General features: G+C 35.9%; 1 protein-coding gene across 1 annotated transcript in view; it reads left to right on the top strand.

The window, feature by feature from the left end:
* ARHGEF38 (Rho guanine nucleotide exchange factor 38) overlaps positions 1-16,222 on the top strand; it is a 135,764-nt gene extending 119,542 nt beyond the window's left edge. The window contains exons 10-14 of the mRNA XM_047799214.1: positions 809-1,120; positions 7,503-7,646; positions 8,470-8,668; positions 8,819-9,078; positions 15,699-16,222. Of these exons, the coding sequence (XP_047655170.1) occupies positions 809-1,120; positions 7,503-7,646; positions 8,470-8,668; positions 8,819-9,078; positions 15,699-15,884 (1,101 nt within the window). The 3' untranslated portion in view covers positions 15,885-16,222. The remainder of the gene's footprint in view (positions 1-808; positions 1,121-7,502; positions 7,647-8,469; positions 8,669-8,818; positions 9,079-15,698) is intronic.
* Positions 16,223-21,531: the final 5,309 nt, after the last annotated feature.

Raw genomic sequence — 21,531 nt, 5'->3', positions numbered from 1 at the left:
AAATAGATGAAATTAAATCTAGAGTGCTCAGGGGCTGGCATGGAGTTAGGCCTTAATATGATGTGTATTTTCAATGACTCAGATCTAAAAGCATAACAACTTAGGGCACAGAATCAAATCAGCTTAGTCCTTCAAAGCATTTAAAGAGGAAGCATTAAGTATGGTCATTTCTGTAACAGGAACATAATGCATATAAAAAGGGGATACAATTTCACTACCAAAATTAGCCACCAGGGTAGCCAGGGAAATGGAGCAGATGTGAGAGAAATAGGACCATCTCTCCCAAGGCAAACTATCTTCATTTTATTGCCAGCAAAGGAAGGGAATGATATCTGAATAATTTATGGTCTTGGTAGTCAAAGATGAAGACTACCCCTACCCCGTGTTCTGGAGAAGCTCTGCTTGGCTCTGGAATTAGAAAGAAGGGGAAGAGGTGAGTGTTAAGGGAGTTGACCCAGGGACAAAACTAATGGCTGTAGAAAGAAGGGTGCAGCATATTTTGGGTGTGCAGGTTTCCACTTTCGTATTTTTCCTGTTCGCTCTTCGGGTTCGACATCAGAGTCTAGTTACTGTTTTAAGTCCTTGAACAGTTTTAGCTAGACAAACAAACAAACAAACAAAACAAAACAAAACAAAAAAAAGAAGAGGAAAGAAAAGGAAAAAGATGCCATGCTCTTTTAACTTGCCTAGATACCTTCCTGTATTCCTTTGTGATACCTCAGGGATGAAGCAGGCCTACTGATAATTGCTCCGGATAGGGTACCGGCTGTCCTCCTTCTGTGATGGGATTGTTTTTCTCTTTTTGCAGGCAGCAGACTTACAGAAGCTCGTCCTGACTCCCCTGTCAGCCCTGCTGTCCCTCTTCCCAGGGCCTCAGAAGCTAATCCAGAAACGCTATGACAAACTGCTGGACTACAACAGCTACCTGCAGCGGGCGGTAGCAGATGATTCAGACTTGGCCAAAAGGGAATATGAGGCCCTCAATGCACAGCTCGTGGAAGAGCTCCACGTTTTCAACCAGGCCGCACGCAAGATTCTGCTGAACTGTCTATGCAGTTTCATCACCCTCCTCAGGGACCTGATGCTCCTGGCCCAGCGGCATTATTCCACGGTAATGCCGGTAAGCATAGCACCAGCGCCTGGCTACCTTGGCCTATGGGATCTGGCAGAAACCATACCATGCAAAACAGCCTAGGATATTGGTCAAAGCAGTCTTTTTTTGCTTTGGTTTTTCTCCAAGGAAGAGAAGCTGTGTGTGTGTGTGTGTGTAAAAAAAAAATATATATATATATATCTCCATACATATACATCCACACACAAATTTTATATATATATATAATTTAGATTTCCATTAGGATATGATTTTCTAATTATTATCTGAAGAGGAAGAAAGATATTTACAACCTAATATCAATATTTAAAAAATCAGCTTGGTTTCTTGGCCCTTCTTTTCAAGGTATTAGTTATCATTCAGCTGGTTAGATATTTGATGGATGACATTTGGAGGAAAGTTAATTGTCCCTACTTTACTTTTTATTGTATATTTAACTTCTAACTTATCCTTTGAATTAAGTTGAATAAACAGGTGCTACATTTACCTGGTTAAAAAGGAAAAACTACATAAAAATACACAAGCTGGAGTTCCTATCATGGCTCAGTGGAAATGAATCTGACTAGCATCCATGAGGATGCAGGTTTGATCCCTGGTGTCCCTCAGTGGGTTAAGAATCCAGCGTTGCCATGAGCTGTGGTGTAGGTCACAGACACGGCTCAGATCTGGCGTTGCTGTGGCTGTGGTTTAGGCCAGAAGCTACAGCTCCCATTCAGCTCCTAGCCTGAACCTCCATATGCTGCAGGTGTGGCTCTGAAAATGAAAAAAAAATGTACAAGCTGTCTCATACTCACTTCTATCTCCAAACCATCCCATCTCCTCCTCTTAGCCTCATTGGTATTAGTCTATTTTTATCCACTTAAGCTTCTTTGTGCCAATAAAAATAAATGCAAATATATGTATATTTTTTATTTCCTACACAAACTAGCAACCTGTAGCACCATTCTGCAGCTTGCTTTTTAACATCCATGTCAGTACAGAGAGAACTTCCTCATTTCTTTTACAGCTTTGTATTAGTTTTCTGTACAAGTTGTCAAATAGTGTATGGTCAGCCCCATATTTTTTGTTTGCTAACAACTTTATTGAGATATAATTCAATCAGCTCATTTAAAATGTATAATTCAGGTTTCTGTGTATTCACAAGAGTTGTGCAACCATTACCACAGTCAGTTTTAGAACACTGTCATCACTCCCCAAAAGCTCTGTACCATTAGAGTAATTCCTCATTTTCCTCTGGCCTCCCCAGTCTCAGGCAACCATCAGTCTACATCCTGTCTCTACAGATATGCCTATTCCAGACATTTGGTATAAACAGAATTAAACAATAGGTTGTTTTTTTTGTGACGTGTTCTTTTAGTTAGCGTAATGTTTTCAAGTTCTGTCTATGTTGCAGTGCGTTTCTGAACTTAATTCTCCTTAGTGCTAAATAATATTCCATTGTAGGACATGTTACATTTTATTTATCCACTCATCACTTGAGGAACATTTAGGTTATTTCTACTTTTTGGTTATTATGAATAATGCTACTATGAATATTCAAGTTCTTAGTGATGCACCTTTTCATTTCTCTTGGGTACATACCTAAGAGTAGAATTGCTGGCTCATATGCTAACTCTATGTTAACATTTTGGAGAAGTGCCAGTCTGTTTTCCAAAGTGACTGCACTATTTGATATTCTCAAGAGTAATGATTGAGGAGTTCCCATCGTGGCTCAGGGGTTAACGAATCTGACTAGGAACCATGAGGTTGCGGGTTTGGTCCCTGCCCTTGCTCAGTGGGTTAAGGATCCGGCGTTGCCATGAGCTGTGGTGTAGGTCACAGACGCGGCTCGGATCCCATGTTGCTGTGGCTCTGGCGTAGTCCGGTGGCTACAGCTCCAATTGGACCCCTAGCCTGGGGACCTCCATATGTCACGGAAGTGGCCCAAGAAATGGCAAAAAGACAAAAAGACAAAAAAAAAAAGAGTAATGATTGAGCATTCCAATTTCCTCACATCTATTTTATTATGGATATCTTAGTGGTACAAACTGGTTATCTCATTGTAGTTTTGATTTGCATTTTTCTGATCGGTCCCCTATTTTTAAACCTTTAAAGTTGAGGTATAACTTATAAGATTATATACAGTAAATGCATCAGTCTGAAGTGTATATCTCAATGAATATTCATCTGAGTAACCAACACCCAGGTCTAGATATAAGCCTTTTGCAGCTCCCCATGAGATCACTCATGGTTACTCCCCGGTTATAGCCCCCTAAAGGTAACCACTCTTCTTATGGTATGTGATAGGATTTCCTTCCTTTCTGGGGTTGTACAGTGTTCCATCATGTATGTATACCACATTTTGTTTATCTATTCATCTGTCAATAGACATTTGGATTACTTCCACCTCTTGGCAATTGTGAATAATACTGCTATGAACATGAGTATACAGATACCTCTTTGAGATCTTGCTTTTGATTCTTTTGGATATATACCCAGCAGTGGGATTGCTGGATCATATTGTAATTCTAATTTTAATTTTTTGAGGAATCCAAAGCTCTATTTAAAATTTTTCTATTGTCACAATAAGGCATGCACATGATTTAAAGGGTCAAGCAGTTATTTTGGTTTGGTTAACAAAAACAATAGTCCTCACTCCTTTTCCTCATTTCTTCCTCCTGGGAGGTAACTACTTTTCAACTCTTTTAGATGATTCTATTGGAATTAATCACCATCTTTTAAACTAAGACTATTGTGTTACCGTTTAATTATTTTTCAATTTTAGGCATGATACATTACACTGTGAGAAGTGAGAATGTAGCTGTCTCTTCTCTCTCTGCCCACAGAATATATACATAATCACATACACACTTTCTAGTTCCCCTCTAGCACAGTTACATTATAAATTTGATTGAGTTTATATTCAGTGGTTAAACTATTTGATTTGTATATCAGTCATGATCCCAGTAGGAAAAACCTAACACCCACAAAAGGACATCTGAAGAAAAATTTAATAAAGAGACTATTTACAAAAATGTAAATATGGCATAAGGAAACATCAAGAAATAGTGCATTGCCCTGGGGCTTATAAAAGAAGCTTTAAAACACCTAGGTTTCTAAGGGACAAGGGGAAGGAGTGGTTATAGGAATGCATAAAGAGAGCTAAGTGGAAAGGAGCTGTGGTCATCAATCAATACCACAGAAAGGAAACTTGGGAAGTGAATATGCTTGTCTCACTTTCCTTTCCTTGTTCTGATTTCCTATGGGTGCTTCTCATAGCCAGAAGCCATCTGTAAACCAGAGTGCAATGAAGCTGTTGATACATTTTATGCAGATCAGCCTCTCAGAGCACAGAGAAACAGAAAAAGAACAAATATGAAGAAGCAAACAAGATACTCCACACACAAAGTGAATGCTGGTTAGAGTTCAGCCACACAACACTAGGATTACTTTTTCTTTCGTGTAGAGATGTTTTTGTTTCTTATTAAAGTTAATACTTATGTTTTTCTTTTATCAGCTTAATTTTTATTTGTCTAACTTTATCTGCCTGTTTGATTAGATCACATCTTAAGACATTCAGATGTTTGACATATTCTATTAATTATGTCTTCTTGCAGAAATCTCTCTCAGAGGACAGGTTACCCTTTTAATCTCATAACTAAGTATAATCCTGGGATTATACTTTGTCATCATTATGGGGAATCACTTTACCTCTCTTCTATGTGGGAACTCACATTTCTTTATCCCATGTTTCTTGCTTTCTGCTTTTATGTGGGGGAGCAAATTTTAAGCAGCTTCTTAAAAAAGGAAAATTGGGACATTGATATTTGACAGTTCAAATATCAGAAAATGTCTTTATAATATCCACATATTTAATTGATAGTTTGGCTGGGTGTAAAATTCTAAGTTGTCCTTTCTGTATTTGAAAGCATTCTATTGTTCCATTGTCTTCTAGCTCTGCTGTTTTTGTTGAGAACTCTGGGTGCATTTTGGTCCTTGAGTCTTTGAAAGCATTCCCACTACCCTATGTTATTCTAGAAGCTTACAGAATTTTCCCATTGTCTTCATCAGTCTGAAATTTAATGATGATGTACCTCAGTATCTTAGACTCTTAATGGGAGCCTTTCAACCCTAAAATTTGTTTTCAGTTCTAGAGACCTTTCTCTGAATATTTCACTGATGATTTTTCTGTCATCCCCTTCTCTCTTTTTTTTTTTTTTTTTTTGTCATATGGAGGTTCCCAGGCTAGGGGTCCAATGGGAGCTGCAACTGCAACCTACACCAGAGCTCACAGCAATGCCGGATCCTTTTTTTTTTTTTTTTTTGTCTTTTTAGCTATTTCTTGGGCTGCTCCCGCGGCATATGGAGGTTCCCAGGCTAGGGGTCTAATTGGAGCTGTAGCCACCGGCCTACGCCAGATCCACAGCAACGCAAGATCCGAGCCGCATCTGCAACCTACACCATAGCTCATGGCAATGCCGGATCCGTTAACCCACTGAGCAAGGGCAGGGACCGAACCCGCAACCTCATGGTTCCTAGTCGGATTCGGTAACCACTGTGCCACGATGGGAACTCCCCCTTCTCTTTTGTTCTCTTTCTGAAATTCCTGAATTGTTCCTCTAATCTTGTTATCTTTTCCCACTTATTTTCTACCACTTTATTGGTCTGCTTTACTTCTTAAGAAATTTTCATACTTAATCTTCAAACCCATCTTTTTATTTATTCTTATTTCTGTTTCCATAAGTTTATTTATTTATTTATTTATTTATTTATTTATTTATTTTTGCTTTCTTAAGATGAAAACAGGTTGCTTTTCTTTTTATCAGGCTCTTTCTCTTTTGTTTTGTAGTCATGCCTTAGATGTCTGATACACTTGATCATTCACCATTGATACAAGAGTTGAGGACAAACTGGCAGCACTGAACACTTAGATAGGAGTTGAAAACTCTGAGCTCCCACTATTGTGTAGAGCACTCTGAACTCTGACTGCAGTTTCACTTGGGAACTCCTGATGATAGTAGCATCTTTGGGTCTTTCCTCTTGGGCTGGTCAGAATCTCCAGAGATGTCCCTTGAAGTTTTCTGCCTCAAAGGTAATGGTTGACTGCTAGGCCTGGCTAGCAGGGTCTCTGGGTTCAGTCTATATCTACTCAATTACCCTCTTTATAACCTGGGTCCCCCACTATTATTTGTGCCTAGGGTCCCCAGTCTAGAGAGTCCCTGTTTTACATTTTGCAGAAAAGAAAACTTCATCTTTTGTCAAGGTAGAGAAGAAACAATCACCAAGATTCACTGAAATGGAGAAAGAATGTCAACCTTTCAAAACAATTCCAGTTTTCTATATCTGTATAACAAATTACACCAAACATGGTGGTATGAAACAACAAACAGTCATTATTATTATTTTCTTTCTTGGTTCTGGGGTTCACTGGTGTCAGATGATCATTCACAGTGCCTCTCTCAGCTAATAGCTGGGGCTGAAGTAATCACACTTTCTCAGGCCACTGTGTAATGTTGGTTGTGGGACAATGACAGAAGACTCAAACTGCTGAAGACTGGAGTAGCTTGGGGTCCATAGACACCCCCAACACCACTTCTGCTCTGATCTTTTAACATGGTCTTTTGAGATGGTGTACAGTGCAGCTGGACTTTTTTCATGGTGACTAACATCTCCCTAGAGTAAGTGTCCCAAGAGAAGCCAGCAGAAATTACATGGTCCATTTTAGCTTAATCTTGAAAGTCAGACAGCATCACTTTTATTCTATTTATTTCAAAATTCTATTCATTGAGGTAATCATAAAGTTCCACCAAATTTTGAGGGAAGGGGACATGGGCTCCACCTCCTGATGGAAAATATATCAAAGAATTTGCTGATTTGTTTTAAAAGCTACTCAGGCCCTTAACAAATGTTTCCTGTTTTAATCATTTTCTCCTTCCTACTATCCCACCCCACCACATCGGAGGTGCCTACTGCCATCAACTACTGAGCTTTTCTTCCAAAAATTTTATTGCTATTATATTTTTAAAATCTCCTGTTTCCTTTTATTTAAGCTCAATCCTTAAACAAAATTTTCCTTGGAGTTCTCTTATGGTGCAATGGGTTAAGGATCCAGTGTTGTCACTGCAGCAGCTCGGGTCACTGCTGTGGCACATGTTCAGCCCCTGGCCGAGGAACTTCTATAGGCCACAGATGTGGCCAAAAAATTTTTTTTTAATTAAAAAATTTATCCTTGTCATCTTAGTGGGGTCTCTGGAGACAACAAATTAGATTGTTTTGATCTCTAAATTTTAATTTTGCCCTAACTTTTTTGCTGTGGAATAATTTCTCACTGTTATTACAAATCTACTAAATTCAATATCTAACATGGTTAAGTAGTTGTCTGAGAACAACATCCTATCTTTTCTACATATAGGTACCACTGTCGGCTTCAAGCATCTCTGAAATTCAGAATCGAGTACTAGAAGAGGTTCAAAGTCTGAATTTTGTAAAGGATAACAGTGCTACCTTTATTGAGAGGAAACTTAGTTTTGAAAAGAAGAAGCCTGTGCAAACTGTGGTGAGTTTGGCAGCATTCAATAACAATGACGACTCTCACTTTTTTTCTTTTGCCTTGTTCAAATCAAAGTATATTATTTTACATATCACTTATTCTAATAGTCTATAATTTATTTATTGTATGTAGAATTTCTCAACTGTTTCTACACTCTAGGAACTCTGTAAGGTCGTAGATCTTTATTTGTTTTATACATGATGCATTCCAATGCCTAAAATGGTGCCTGACACAAGATAGGCACTCTATAAATATCTGTTGCATGAGTTAACAGAATTTTATAGAGCAAAGTCATTACAGTTCAATTTTTCACTTTTCTAGATAAGGCATCCCGGTCTGCAGAGATCAAGTGGCTTTTTCAAAGTCACTTAGTGGTAGAGCTGGGACAGGGGCCAGGCTTCTTGACTCCTGCCTAATTTATAGATGTTATTTCCCAGAAAAATACATGAACATGTACAATTTACTTAATTAAATATTATTTATCGAGTGCTTAATACATAAGTGATTCCCTAAAGCATGGCAAAGAATTAAAAAATTGTTCAACATCCAAGAAGGATTAGAACTTCTGCCTTTTTATTCTCAGTTGAATTTTCTTTCTTCTCTGCAACACTGCCCTCATGTGCTAACCAGATAATTTTTCACTACATAACTCAGCTGAATACTTCACACTAACAACCTGATCTATGCTTCAACATTGAAATAATTCCAAATCAATGTATGCTTTCAGCATTTAAAAAAAATCTTCAGATAAGAAATATTTACCAATATTTATCAGTGAGGATTTTATTATACATCTATCCGAACCCACATCTATCCTTACTTTTCCCAGCCGGAAGTGCCACGTCAAACTGACACTCACCGCTCCAAACTTCTATCCACATACAGTATGGAGGAACTCTACCAAGCTAAGCGCAAGTGCAATGCTACACAAGAATATGACATCAATCTTCTAGAAGGGGAGTTGGTGGCTGTGATGGAACAGAAAGATCCACTGGGGAGTTCGAGCAGGTGGCTTGTTGACACAGGACGTACGTGTTTTTGCATAAGACCCACAGAACTTCCACCTCTTTTCTAGTTGGGATTTTCCCAGGGGCCTCTGTGGTGCATCTCTAAATGCTACTGCTAGGAAAGAGTATAGAGATAACCTTGTTTCTCCTTTCTTTTTATTTCCTATCCAGTTATAAAAGGATATGTGTATTCCTCCTTCCTAAAGCCCTACAATCCAGCCAAAGTACAAAAGGTGGATGCTGAGAACAGGTTCTGTGATGATGATTTTGATAACATCAGCCTCTTTGTGTCTTCACGCCCAGCCCATGACAGTGTCACAGGCACCCCGGAAGGTAGCATAAGTGATAGCAGCTCATCTCTTAGTGGAACATGTGGGAAGTCTGAAGCAAATGGTACTGATGCTGACAGTTTTCAAGAGGTAGATGAACAGGTAAGAATTTAAATCTTGTTGTAAAGATGCTTGGCTCTTCAAATCATGAAAGATGTTCTAACGGTGTTCCATCCTACTTGGTGGGAGTGTCAGCTTCCTCTCTAGCACTTCTGCTCTGTGCACCTTTTTGCGAGGAATTTAATTCTCTGAGCCTTTTTCCTCAAAGGAGGAAAAGAGGACAATCATTCTTACTTTGCAGAGATGATGCGAGGATTAGCGAGAATGTTTATGTGTAAAGTACTCAGCACAGAGTAGGCACTGCATAAATAGTAACTGTTCGTGCTTAGAGTGAAGATGGTCTTTTTATACTCCCCTTTCAGAGAAAAATAGCTCAATCCTGAATGGGTTGCAGCCACCAGTAGCATGTGGAAAATTGAGCAATATCTTCTTTGAGTCATCTTTGAATTGGTCATTTTTAATCTCCTGCATAATGACATACACTACATAGTGAAACTTTTAAAAGCTATTTTTCACTCTCTTAACCAGTGCAAAGACTATTGACATAATCCTTTCCCAAAATGGTAAATTAACTATAATATAGAGTGCCTTTTTGCTGCCTCAGAAAGTTTCAATATATTTAGCTGTTAATCCCCAAGTGGTGAGCAACTAATTGGCTCTTTTTAAAAACTAGGTTTCATTCTTTAGAGGCTTTTTATTAATTAACTTTTTTTTTTTGGTTTTTTAGGGCTACACCCATGGCATATGGAGCTTCCCAGGTTAGGGGTCAAACTGGAGCTACAGTTGCTGGCTTATGCCACAGCCACAGCAACACAGGATCCCAGCTGCATCTACGACCTACACCACAGCTCATGGCAACACGGATCCTTAACTCAGTGAGCAAGGCCAGGGATTGAACCCATGTTCTCATGGATACTAGTTGGTTTCATTTCCATTGCACCATGATGGGAACTCCAATTGTAACTTCTTTTTAAAAGCTAAGGTTAATACATGTTATTTGTATTAAAATAGTAATTTAGAAAAGTTAAAGTAGTAAAAAGATATGTGCATGTGCAAATTAAAAGCAAAGGTCTTTATTCTCTCCTCAGTCCTACTTTTCAGAGACAATATGCAGGTATATCTTCTCAGACATTGTATTTATATTAGTGTGTTTATACTTATATGAGTGGGAACATATACGTGGTACATAATTTTTTTCACTTAATATATCTTAGACACAGCAGTACCTAAATACCTTCTTGCTTAAAAAATTCTCCATAGTATTTCATTTTGGATATATCATAGTTTATATAACTATTGCCATAAGAATAGACATTCAGAATATTCTGAGGCTTTCAAAATTTCAAACAATATTTCACGTAAGATCCATGTTCATCTATGTGTATACACTTATATGAGTATATATGTAAGGGCAAGTTGCTAAAAATATTGGAGTATCAAAGGACATATATGTATTTAAATTCTTGATAAACATTGCCATACCACTCTTCCAAAAATATTTTATCTATTCAATTTCATTCATTAACAATACATTGATTACTGTCGCATTTACATACCATAACATTTATCCCATTTATCCCATACAAGTCATTGACTTTTAGTATAGTCCCAGGGTTGTGCACCCATTACCTGAATCCAACTTAAGAACATTTCCTTCACCCTAAAGATCTTTACACCCACTGGCAGTCCCTCCTCTTTCCCACTTTCAGCCCCAAGAAATCATTGATCTACTTTTTCCCCTACTCCATAGATTTGCCTTCTTTGTATTTTTGTATTAATGGAATCATACATAGAGATCTGGAGTCAGATCTCACATGCTTTGTTCACTTAGAATGATATTTTCTGAGATTCATTCATGTTGTTTTATATATATATATATATATATATATATATATATATATATATATATATATAGTTGCTTTTTATTGCCTAGTAGTATTTTATCCTATGAATATAGCATATGTAGTTTATCTGTTCACCACCTGATGGACATTTGGGGGACATTTCTATTATGAATAATGCTGCTGTGAACATTTGTGTGCACGTCTTTGTGTGAATTTTATTTCTCTTGAGTAGATACCTAGGAGTGGAATTGCTTATTGGTATGACAAATTTATGTTTAACTTTTTAAAAACCTGCCAGGCTGTTTCTCAAAGTGCACCATTTCACATACCCCAGCAGCGGTGTATGAGGATTGTGAGTTGCAGTTTCTCCATATCCTTGACCTACTGTCTTTTTTATTACAGCCATCTTAATGCAAGTGAAGTAATGTCTTATTGTAGTTTTGATTTGCATTTCCCTAATGACTAATGTTGTTGACTATCTTTCATATCCTTATTGGCCATTCCTACATCTTTGGTGAAATGTCTTTTCGAATAGTTACCCATTTAAAAAAATTGGGTAATTTCCCTACTTATTATCCAGTTTTAAGAGTTCTTTATATGCTTTGGATATAGTTCTCTGTCAGATATATAATATGCAAATGTTTTTTCTCAGTCACTGCTGATTCTAAACTCACCTATACATTACTATGCGTTTTTACTGCTTTTCTCTCTTGAAGTTTCAAAACCATGTTTTTCTATTACTCATTCACTCTGTTTATTCAGAGTTTCTTTCTTTTTTTTTTTTTCTTTTTTTCTTTTCTAGGGCCACATCCATGGTACATGGAGGTTCCCAGGCTACGGATCTAATCAGAGCTTCAGCTGCCAGCCCACACCACAGCCACAGCAATGTGGGATCTGAGCAGCGTCTGCAACCTACACCAAGCTCATGGCAACGCCAGATCCCTAACCTACCGAGCAAGGCCAGGGATCGAACCTTCAACCTCATGATTTCTAGTCGGATTCATTAACAACTGAGCCACGATGGGAACTCCTATTCAGAGTTTCTATAAGACAATATAGCATAATAACAACTAGGAAGTAAATTTTTATCTGTGAAATCTATATACTTGATTAAATGTCCTGGCTGACTTTGCCTTATCTTAATAACCTAGAAGGACAGGCATTGAAGAACCAAATTGGTGAAGACACCCTGGAGCTGGCTTGATGTCAAATTTTAGTTCTTCCTTGGTTTTATAGGGACTTTGGATTCAGTGCTTAGGCTGTTTCGGCATGAGTGTTGTGGTCTAAAACTGCATCTAGTTCCTACTTGCTGCTGCTGTAGAGTAATTCTCTTTGAATAACCCTGCCGATATGTATTATGAGGATTAGGCACATTTAGAAGTTTCCATTACTGAGAGGAGAAAAATGAGATAATTTTTTTTGGCTCAAAATACAAATTTATATCAATGATATCTCTCCATAAAGTGCTATTTTTTTTTCCTTTTCCTTTGAGTTTAGAACCAATTCAAAATAGAACCTGGTGTCAAAGATATAAATATAAGCGATATTGCTAACACAGCTGGATTAAAAAATGCAGCTTGTATCTGCAGCCGCATAGGATCCCCTATACCTTTCCTCTTGAAACAACCCAATCAAGTTGCAGGTTTCTTCCATCAAATAATAATGGCATGATCTGTATTAGTTTTCTATGCTGCATAACAAATTATCACAAACTAAGTAGCTTAAAACAGCTTAAACTTATTATCTTACCATTTTAATCATCAGAAGTCCAGGCACAGCTTAACTGGGTGCTCTGCTCAGAATCTCACATAGCTGCAATCTAGATGGTTGCTTGGCTGTGTTCCTTTCTGAAACTCAAAGATTTTCTTCTAATCTTGTGGTTGTTTGCAAATTTATTTCCCTCTAGTAGGAACAAGGCCTCCATTTTCTTCTGGCTCTCAGCTACGGCCCACTTTAAATACCTAGAGGCCATGCTCGGATCCTTGCCACGTGGCTGTCTCTACAGGCAGTTCACAATAAGGCTGTTGGCTTCTTCAAGGCCAGCAGGAGAGAAAGCACCTCTCTGGTTTCAAACCTCTCCCTTCAGAGAAGACCTGGACTCTCTTTTAAAGAACTCACCTGGTTTTTCAGGTCCACTCAGGATAGTATTCAACTAACTCAAGGTCAAATTATTAGGCACTTTATTAGACTCTCTTGCAAAATCCCTTTATTTTTGCCTGTGTAATGTAGTCTAATCACAGGAGTGAAATCCCATCATGTTTGCAAGGGATTATCTAGAACATTCTACCTATATAGTTGACCCTTGAACAATATGGGGATTAGGGGCACTGACCCCCTGGGCAGCTGAAAAAACTTTTGAATCCCCCAGAACTTAACTACTAATAGCCCAGGGTTGACCAGAAGCCTTACTGATAGTATAAACAGTTGATTAACACATATTTTGTATGTTATTTGTATTACATACATATATACAATAAAGTTAGAAAAAAGAATGTTATTAAGATAAGCATAAGGAAAATACATTTATGGTACTGTACTCTATTGATACTGTAAGTTTATGTCATCTGTTTACAAAATGAATCATTTGTTATTACCTACATCAATATTGTATTATGAGATACAAAACACTGCAGTGTTTATGGCTGCACCCAAAGCATATGGAAGTTTCCAGGCCAGGGATTGAAACTGTGCCTAAGCTGCTGCAGTTGGATTCTTAACCCACTATACCACTGCAGGAACTCCATGAGATACAAAACACTATAGATATTATATATATTACTAACACTAGATATCAGAAATAAAAATAATATGAAAAAGAAATTCATATTCATTTACAGGTTTAATTATCCATGAATTGATAACAAAGGAGCAGCAATATGATTGCCTTATAGGAGCTTAGACTATACACTAATGAATGAATCATTATAAAATTTTTGCGACATACAGTATTAGTCATCCTCATAATACAATACTGGAAATATTGTTACTTTAAAAAACCACACACTTACCTATGATAATAGGCTCATTTGAAGTCTCTCCAACTATAAGAGAGGCATACTGAAGGTAATGTAATTCTTTGAAAGCAAAGTAATAAAACAAAACTAACACATTATTAATTTTATATTAAGTGTCACTCATCTTATATCTTTGTAAGTTAAGGGTAGACTAGTATATACATGTATTTTATGCATTCAATGATGTACCTTACTTTTTAAAAATTTTTCTACATTTCTAAGCTATGTGGCTCATCTGTGAGTTTTTTCAAATAGTCTCAAATTGCCCCCAATTTTTCCAATATATTTACTGAAAAAAATCTGCCTGTGAGAGGAGCCACGCAGTTCAAATCTCTGTTGTTCAAGGGTCAACCGTATTCCCCTGACTCCCATATTAGCAGTCTCTTTTCCTGCTCGGTGGAGTCATCTTATTTCTCATAATTTCCTTTTTACATTGATCCTCAATTTTGAGAAAGTTAATCTGCTCACCTTTCTCATATACTGTTTCCATTTATTCATCTCTCTACCTTTGAATGAGACATATCCTCCCCCTTATCAACTTCACCTATAAAAGGCTACTTCTTCCAAAACCCAGCCCACAATTAGCTGATGGCATTTTTCCTACCTGGGTTATAAGTTCTCTGATAACATAATGTCTGGCAATTAATACTTTATATGTTCTAATAAATAAAGGAATGAATAAATGTTGTTAGTTGATTGCTTGATTTTATATGATAACTATTTTTATTAACAGTCATGATTTTAGTAGAAGAGGGACTAAGCACTTATTTAGGGGCTGCTTCTTATGCATTTAATAATTATGAAGTGTTCTTTTGAAGTTAAAGAAAATTTTTTTTTTTTTTTTTTGCTTTTTAGGGCTGCATCCGCAGCACATGGAGGTTCCCAGGCTAGGGGTCGAAATGGACCTACGGCTGGTGGCCTGCACCACAGCCACAGCAATGCAGGATCTGAACCATATCTGCAACCTATACCACACCTAATGGCAATGCCAGATCCTTAAAACAATGAGCATGGCCAGGGATTGAACCCGCAACCTCATGTTCCTAGTCGGATTCGTTTCCACTGCACCATAATGGGAACACACAGAAAAATTCTTTTGACTTAAATATATTTTATTAGTTTCCCTAGGTCACTCAAATAACTTAAAATTATAATTTTAATATATTGTCATTACAAAATTTGTAAAATAAGGGAATAAAAATGAGAATCACCTCTAATTCCACTGTTCAAAGAATATTAACATCTTAATCTAACAATATTATATTGCACATCTGATTTTACATCTTTTTGGGGGGCTTAGTATTTTATCATAAGAATTTTCCTGTGTTATTAGTTTCAGAAAACACTATTTTGTGACTACAAATTTCCTTAGTGTAAGCATCTAGAATTTAACTATTTTTTTTTGCCGAAGCTTTATTCCAACTTTCCTCCCACTATTCACCTTTTAAGTGAGTACTGCAATATTACTGTGTAATATTTTTGCCAATATTTCTATTTCTGTAGAAGAGACTCAGAGCTATCATTAAAAGAGTTAACATTAAAAAATCTTTTAATAGAAAGTACCAAGTTGTCTTCAAGAATAGACAGTTTAGACCCCTCCCAGCAGAACAGTAAGAATGGCAGTTTCACTCTATTTTCATCTTGGGCCATACTTTAGCAAAATAAATCCAACAAAGGAGTTGGGGAAATGCGATTTTGGAAAAATAAGAAAACTTCAGCATTTCTTCTAAAAGCTTGGAAATCTTTATTGTTTGTCTAAATTTTTAGGTTCTGCTTCTAATAATGTCATTTCTTCTCTGTCTAGATTTTCTATGCAGTTCATGCCTTTCAAGCACGGAGTGACCATGAACTCAGCCTTAAGGAATACCAAAGAGTCCACATACTTAGATTTTGTGACCTAAGCGGCAATAAAGAGTGGTGGTTAGCTGAAGTTCAAGGGCAGAAAGGCTATGTTCCAGCTAACTACCTTGGGAAGATGACTTATGCTTAAGAAAATAAGCCTTTGACTTTTATTTTCTGGCAAGTTGTTGATTTACTACCTCATAAAACTGACATTACAAAATGTTGGCCTAAAAATCAAGAAACTTCCAAATTACATGAACTGATATCATACCAGGTTTTAAGGTAGACTATGCTTCCTAACAAGATTATTTCAAAATATGTTATGAAGAATACATGTTGAAGGAGGCACTAAACAAACAGAAATAGCAAAACAAACAGCCAAAATTCCAACTATCAACTACTTAAAAAAGTGATCTTCTGAAAAGATAAATGTATTTCTTTATCGTCATGAGAAGTCAGAGCTAAGGACAAGTTATTTTTGATTTACTGTATTTTACTTTTATGTATTATGTATTTTGCCTTAATGTTTTTTATATTTTTCTTTTGCATGTGTATGCACATATATACACACACGCAGACCATATACACTGTACAGTTTACACATATATATGTGTACTATATCATATAGACACATATATGCATGACTCAGGAAGTGTACTAAATAGACTTAAGAATACGAATTGATTACATAGTTAACAGTCAACTGAAAGTCTGATGTGGATGCCTTCTATAACTTAAGTTTCAAAAAAAAAAAAAAACCCCGAATAACATAATAGTAATTAATATCTAACATTTACTGAATGCATACCACATGCCAGACATTGTTATGCTTTTTTTATATGTGGGAACTTACTCAATACTTACAACATGAATGAGGAAATTGTGGCCCAAAGAGGTAAAGTAATTTATTTCACCCAAGTCACATTGTTACTAAGTGGTAGGGGCTGAAACTCAAATGCAGGTCTGGTTCTGAGGTCCATACTCCTAACCACTACATGGTACACATTTACTATCAGCAAAGAACTAAGTGATGCAAATAATGAACACTGATGAAGACCATTTTCCTCTTAAGTTCATAGTTAAGTATTGAGAAGTTTCTCAAAATCGAGGGTTATAGGAACTTCTGTGCTATTAGCCTAGAGAAAAGGAAGTATCTAGGTTTATTATTTTTGTTTTTTGCTTAAATATTTGAAAGTATCATTGTTTAAAAACTATCCGACATGATCACTAATGATACTTTAATGAGAAAATATTTTTGGATAGCCCAATTATGTAGATGATGAATGGGAAATGTGTGTTCCATGTTCTGAGCCAAGATGTAAATATTTTTAGTTGCTGATTTGTACTCAGACAAGGCAGGCATTGAGGATAACATTTGCTGTAACACAATGTCCTGGGACACTGAGCTTTAATTTAGGAATAGCTCAGAACTATCCTCTAAGATTTTAGGCATATTTGGTCCAAGGCATTTTATTAAACTAAATAGATGCTTCTTCAGAACAGAAAAAAAGATTAAATTTGACTTGTTTTCTTTAAAAACCAAAATAAGGTGGATTTTCATTGTCCACATAAAATGTTAATATATTAAATTTTAAGATTAAAATTAAAATTACTTTCAAAACCTTCATCTCTAGTTACATATTATTACTAAGGAATACAAAAATAAAATGCTGCTTCTCAGAGAGCTGTTGACTTTAACATACATGACATGTACAGCCAGAGAAATTCATAAAGCTTTTTACATGCCAGAAAAATTTCTATTTAATGATATTGTTTCTAAAATTCTTAATCTAAACTTGGGTTTTTAGGGCTCTATTTGTAAGTTGTTTTTGCATAAAATATTTTTTTGTATTGAGTTGGGTAACAAAAGAAGACTCCCTTTTTTGGATTATACAAGGACTTTTTATGTCTTTTAAATGAGTTTTTGTGCCCAATAATGAAATATGAGTAAATTCCAGTTTTCTTAGTATAGAGCAAAAGGAAATCCAAATCTCTTACTTGTGGAAACTATGAACATGCCCAACAACCAAAATAGTGGAGAAATTTCATATAATTTAAATTAGCTGTGACCTTAATACTCCCCCTGCCTAAAAAAAAAAAAAAAAAAAGGAATTATATGAGTAACATCTGCTTTTCTGGCTAAAACAAGAGACTAGTTGTATATGAGAAGTTTTGTCTACCCACGTATGGTGTTCAGATTGATGCTTCCTGTCTAACCTTAGAAGGAACCACAGCACTGAAAGCATAGCTGCAGTTAGTTGCTGAGCAAGAGTTGTAATGAAGCCACCCTCTGCAGTCTCCCACTATTCCGGTGAACATACATTACTATAAAACTCTGTTTTTGCTATTTTAAAAATATGACCTACATTTCACATTTCATTTAGACTTTTTAAAAAGCATCATGCAATATATTCATTTTTCTAAGTATGTTATTTAAAATCAAGTAATTGTAATTTTGAGGTCAGGCATTATTTTGTTGAGCCTAAGGGAAATAAAATCCCAAGACAGTTTTATGTGTATAAGTCTTCAAGAAGTTTAAACAGATAAAATTGTTGGTGACATCATTATAATTAAGGCCAGGTAAGCTAATATATATTCTTTCTTTATATCTTTAAAATTAAATGATATTGTATAGTAAAGAATTCTCTGAAAGAGGTATTTTTACCAAAAATGAAGGGGAAACTTTTGTGGTTGTTTTTCTTCATAAAACAAATGAACAGGTATGTGTATACATTTTATTTAGTATTTATTTTAAAATAGAGCTTTAAACTAATATACATAATAAAGTTTAGAAGTCATAAAAAATCCAATAATACAAAATTACTGTGGGTGCTTAAATCATGTGAAAAAGTCACAAAGCCACTACTTACTTGAACATTCCATACATTTCAGAAAAACATCTGATTTTAGTATTTATTAGTATAAAACAATTTATGAAGGAGGGATTGTGCAGAAGAGATATAATGCACATTGTTAATCATATAAATGCAGCACTGCATGATATACTTTAAGTGCTAGTGTATTCCGTATCTTGCTTAAAATATAATTTGGACCTTTAGAGATGGCTATTAAGTGCCTATCATTATTTGTGATGAATATTCAAACGATTTACAAAAAAAACTTCATTTTTTCCCGTAAGTTTTTTGGGTTTTTATTGATTGTAAAAACCACTCAAAGTCATGGTAAAATCACTTTATTTAAATCCTGTTTGTTGGGAGTTCCTGTCACGGCTCAGCTGAGATGAATCTAACTAGTATCCATGCGGATGCAGGTTCGGTCCCTGGCCTCGCTTAGGGGGTTAAGGATCTGGTGTTGCTGTGGAATAGGTCAAACACGGCTTGGATCCTAAGTTGTTATGGCTGTGGTATAGGCTGGCAGCTACAGCTCCAATTCAACCCCTAGCCTGGGAACCTCCATGTGCTGCAGGGGCAACACTAAAAAGCAAAAAAAAAAAAAAATCCTATTTGTCATAACTATGGCTTAAGTTACTCAATGCTGATTACATCTAAAAACATCACAAAATTTAAGCTAAAATTAGACATATAAGTTAACATTACAGTTGATAAGGAAGGAATTAAATTTCATTGACAGGAAGGACACTAGAATTTATATTCTCTAGGAATACCTTACTATTTAGAATGCTACTATTTTTAAAGTCTGATTTTTTTCCATTATTTCCTCCTCTCACACATGCTAAAGAGTATATATAAAAAGTCACTCATTAAATTCTCTATGATCTGCAAAATTATTCCAATATAACAAATCTTTACTCCAGGGCCACTAGAATTTAAGCTGAGTCTCTATAAGCCAACTACTGCACTCACAATATTACACTCTAGATATAGACAAGATTTGCTTTTAATTTTTCAGTAGCATAAGTCACATTTTGGTATATACTTCAAAGAGATGTTCTTGTTCAAAAATCTAGGGAGCATATTCTTAGTAAACTAAATACAGCTTGTCTTTACAGAAATAATTTTATGATATGTAAATGTATGGCTTTCTTTCTTACATAATTTTTATAATTATTGCACTAATAAAAATTTATTTCTGTAAAATGATGTATTTCCTATGTAACCTGTGGTCACCACAGTTTATAATCTGTTTCTAATAAGCAGTACTACCACATCCTTGTTAAGAGTCAGAATCACCTAACCTGTGAATATTAGAGGGCTTCCATGTTATCTCATTATCATTTATGTCTTATAAAGGAGGAAAATGAGATTACACAGCTAATACATGGAGGGACTGGCATTTGAAACCAGGTATTAAGGCATTTTTTTACGTCACTAAAATATCTGATTAAATAATCTAATACAAAGCACAATATGCAAAACAGAAAAGCGATATTGACCACATTTCTAAAATGGAATTTGAACTTAACAATTTTTACTAAAAGCTTACTTTCTGACTCACCTACATATGTATTCATTCTGAGCCAAGAGCTGCAGTGGAAATACCCATGGGGTGCAAGACACAGAAAATCCCTGCCTTCAGTGAACTTCACTCTATGGGAAAATCAAACTACATAACAAAATAAATTATAAACACTATTAATATAAAGCTGGCCACTTTCATCACATGCTCAGTTAAAACACCTCATTTCACATATGGAAAAATCAAGGTCTAAGAGCTACCTGAGGACAATTAAACCCTAATACCAAATATACCTCTATGAAATAGCAGAGTTATACATTAGTAGATATATGTATCTTATCCATATGTGCAGATGCTAAATATGTATTTATACATACATATAATTTATTCAAAAGGCCATGCCCAATAAAAGTTAAATTACTTCCTAAACAATTTTCTAAAGTCTTCTCAGAAATACTATAGAAAGTAAAATAATTGCTTTTTTTTTCAACTCTATCCAGCACATGTTTTGACCACACTAGGATAAAATTTTCCATTTCAAGTGCTAATGTGCAAACTGTGCATTACTGCTTTAATTTCTTATAGGTACTAAGGTTATATTAACTGCTGAGCTTATGTTATGTCATTTTGTCTCCAGTTTAGCCTAAACTGGTCCGGAACTATAAACAAATAATGGTGAAAATATTTATATTTTGGTCTTTGACACTAAAAGGGACCTGAGGTTGATGCCAAATAGATATTTAATCAACAGAAATCTGTGTTTCTCAAAACAAAAACATCTGTGGGCAGATTTTAAACATGTAAAGAGATGTTTACTTCATTTTGTAAGTAATGGGATTATCTCAGTGAATTAAAATTTACCATAAGTAATTTAGTGCCATTATTTAACAGAGCAGTTTAAAACATCTTTCCTTTAAAAAAAAACCCACTGAGCTTGGAGTTCCCTCTGTGGTGCAATGGGGTTGGCAGCAAGCATCTTGGGAGCCCTGGGACACAGGCTCGATCCCCCGCCTGGCCCAGTGGGTTAAGGATTGGTGTTGCTGCAGCTAAGGCTTAGGTTGGAACTATGGCTTGGATCTGATCCCTGGCTCAGGAACTCCATATGCCTCCGGGCAGTCAAAAAAGAAAAAAAAAGATCAAGCTTTATCTTCATGGAAATCATTTATCAACATGTTTTAGAATACTACATTAGAAAAATGTAGGGATTAACAGAAAGGGCTTGAGTTTAAAGGTTTATAGTGAAGGTTTAGTAGCATAAGTGAAAGCTGAAGGAACAGGGCTACTCAGCTTAGTGAATGTAGGAATTTGCTGGACTTCTAGTTTCTGGATGAAATGAGGTATTTATGAAGTACAGAATGGCTGCTACACTTTGCTGTGAGCAATAAACAATTTCTGTGATCCAGAAAGCCTCATGTCTT

The sequence above is a fragment of the Phacochoerus africanus genome, chromosome 10 (genome assembly GCF_016906955.1).
Source record: "Phacochoerus africanus isolate WHEZ1 chromosome 10, ROS_Pafr_v1, whole genome shotgun sequence".
In the NCBI taxonomy this organism is placed as follows: domain Eukaryota; kingdom Metazoa; phylum Chordata; class Mammalia; order Artiodactyla; family Suidae; genus Phacochoerus; species Phacochoerus africanus.
Note: the sequence above shows the minus strand (reverse complement) of the source record. Positions and strands in the feature narration are given on the sequence as shown.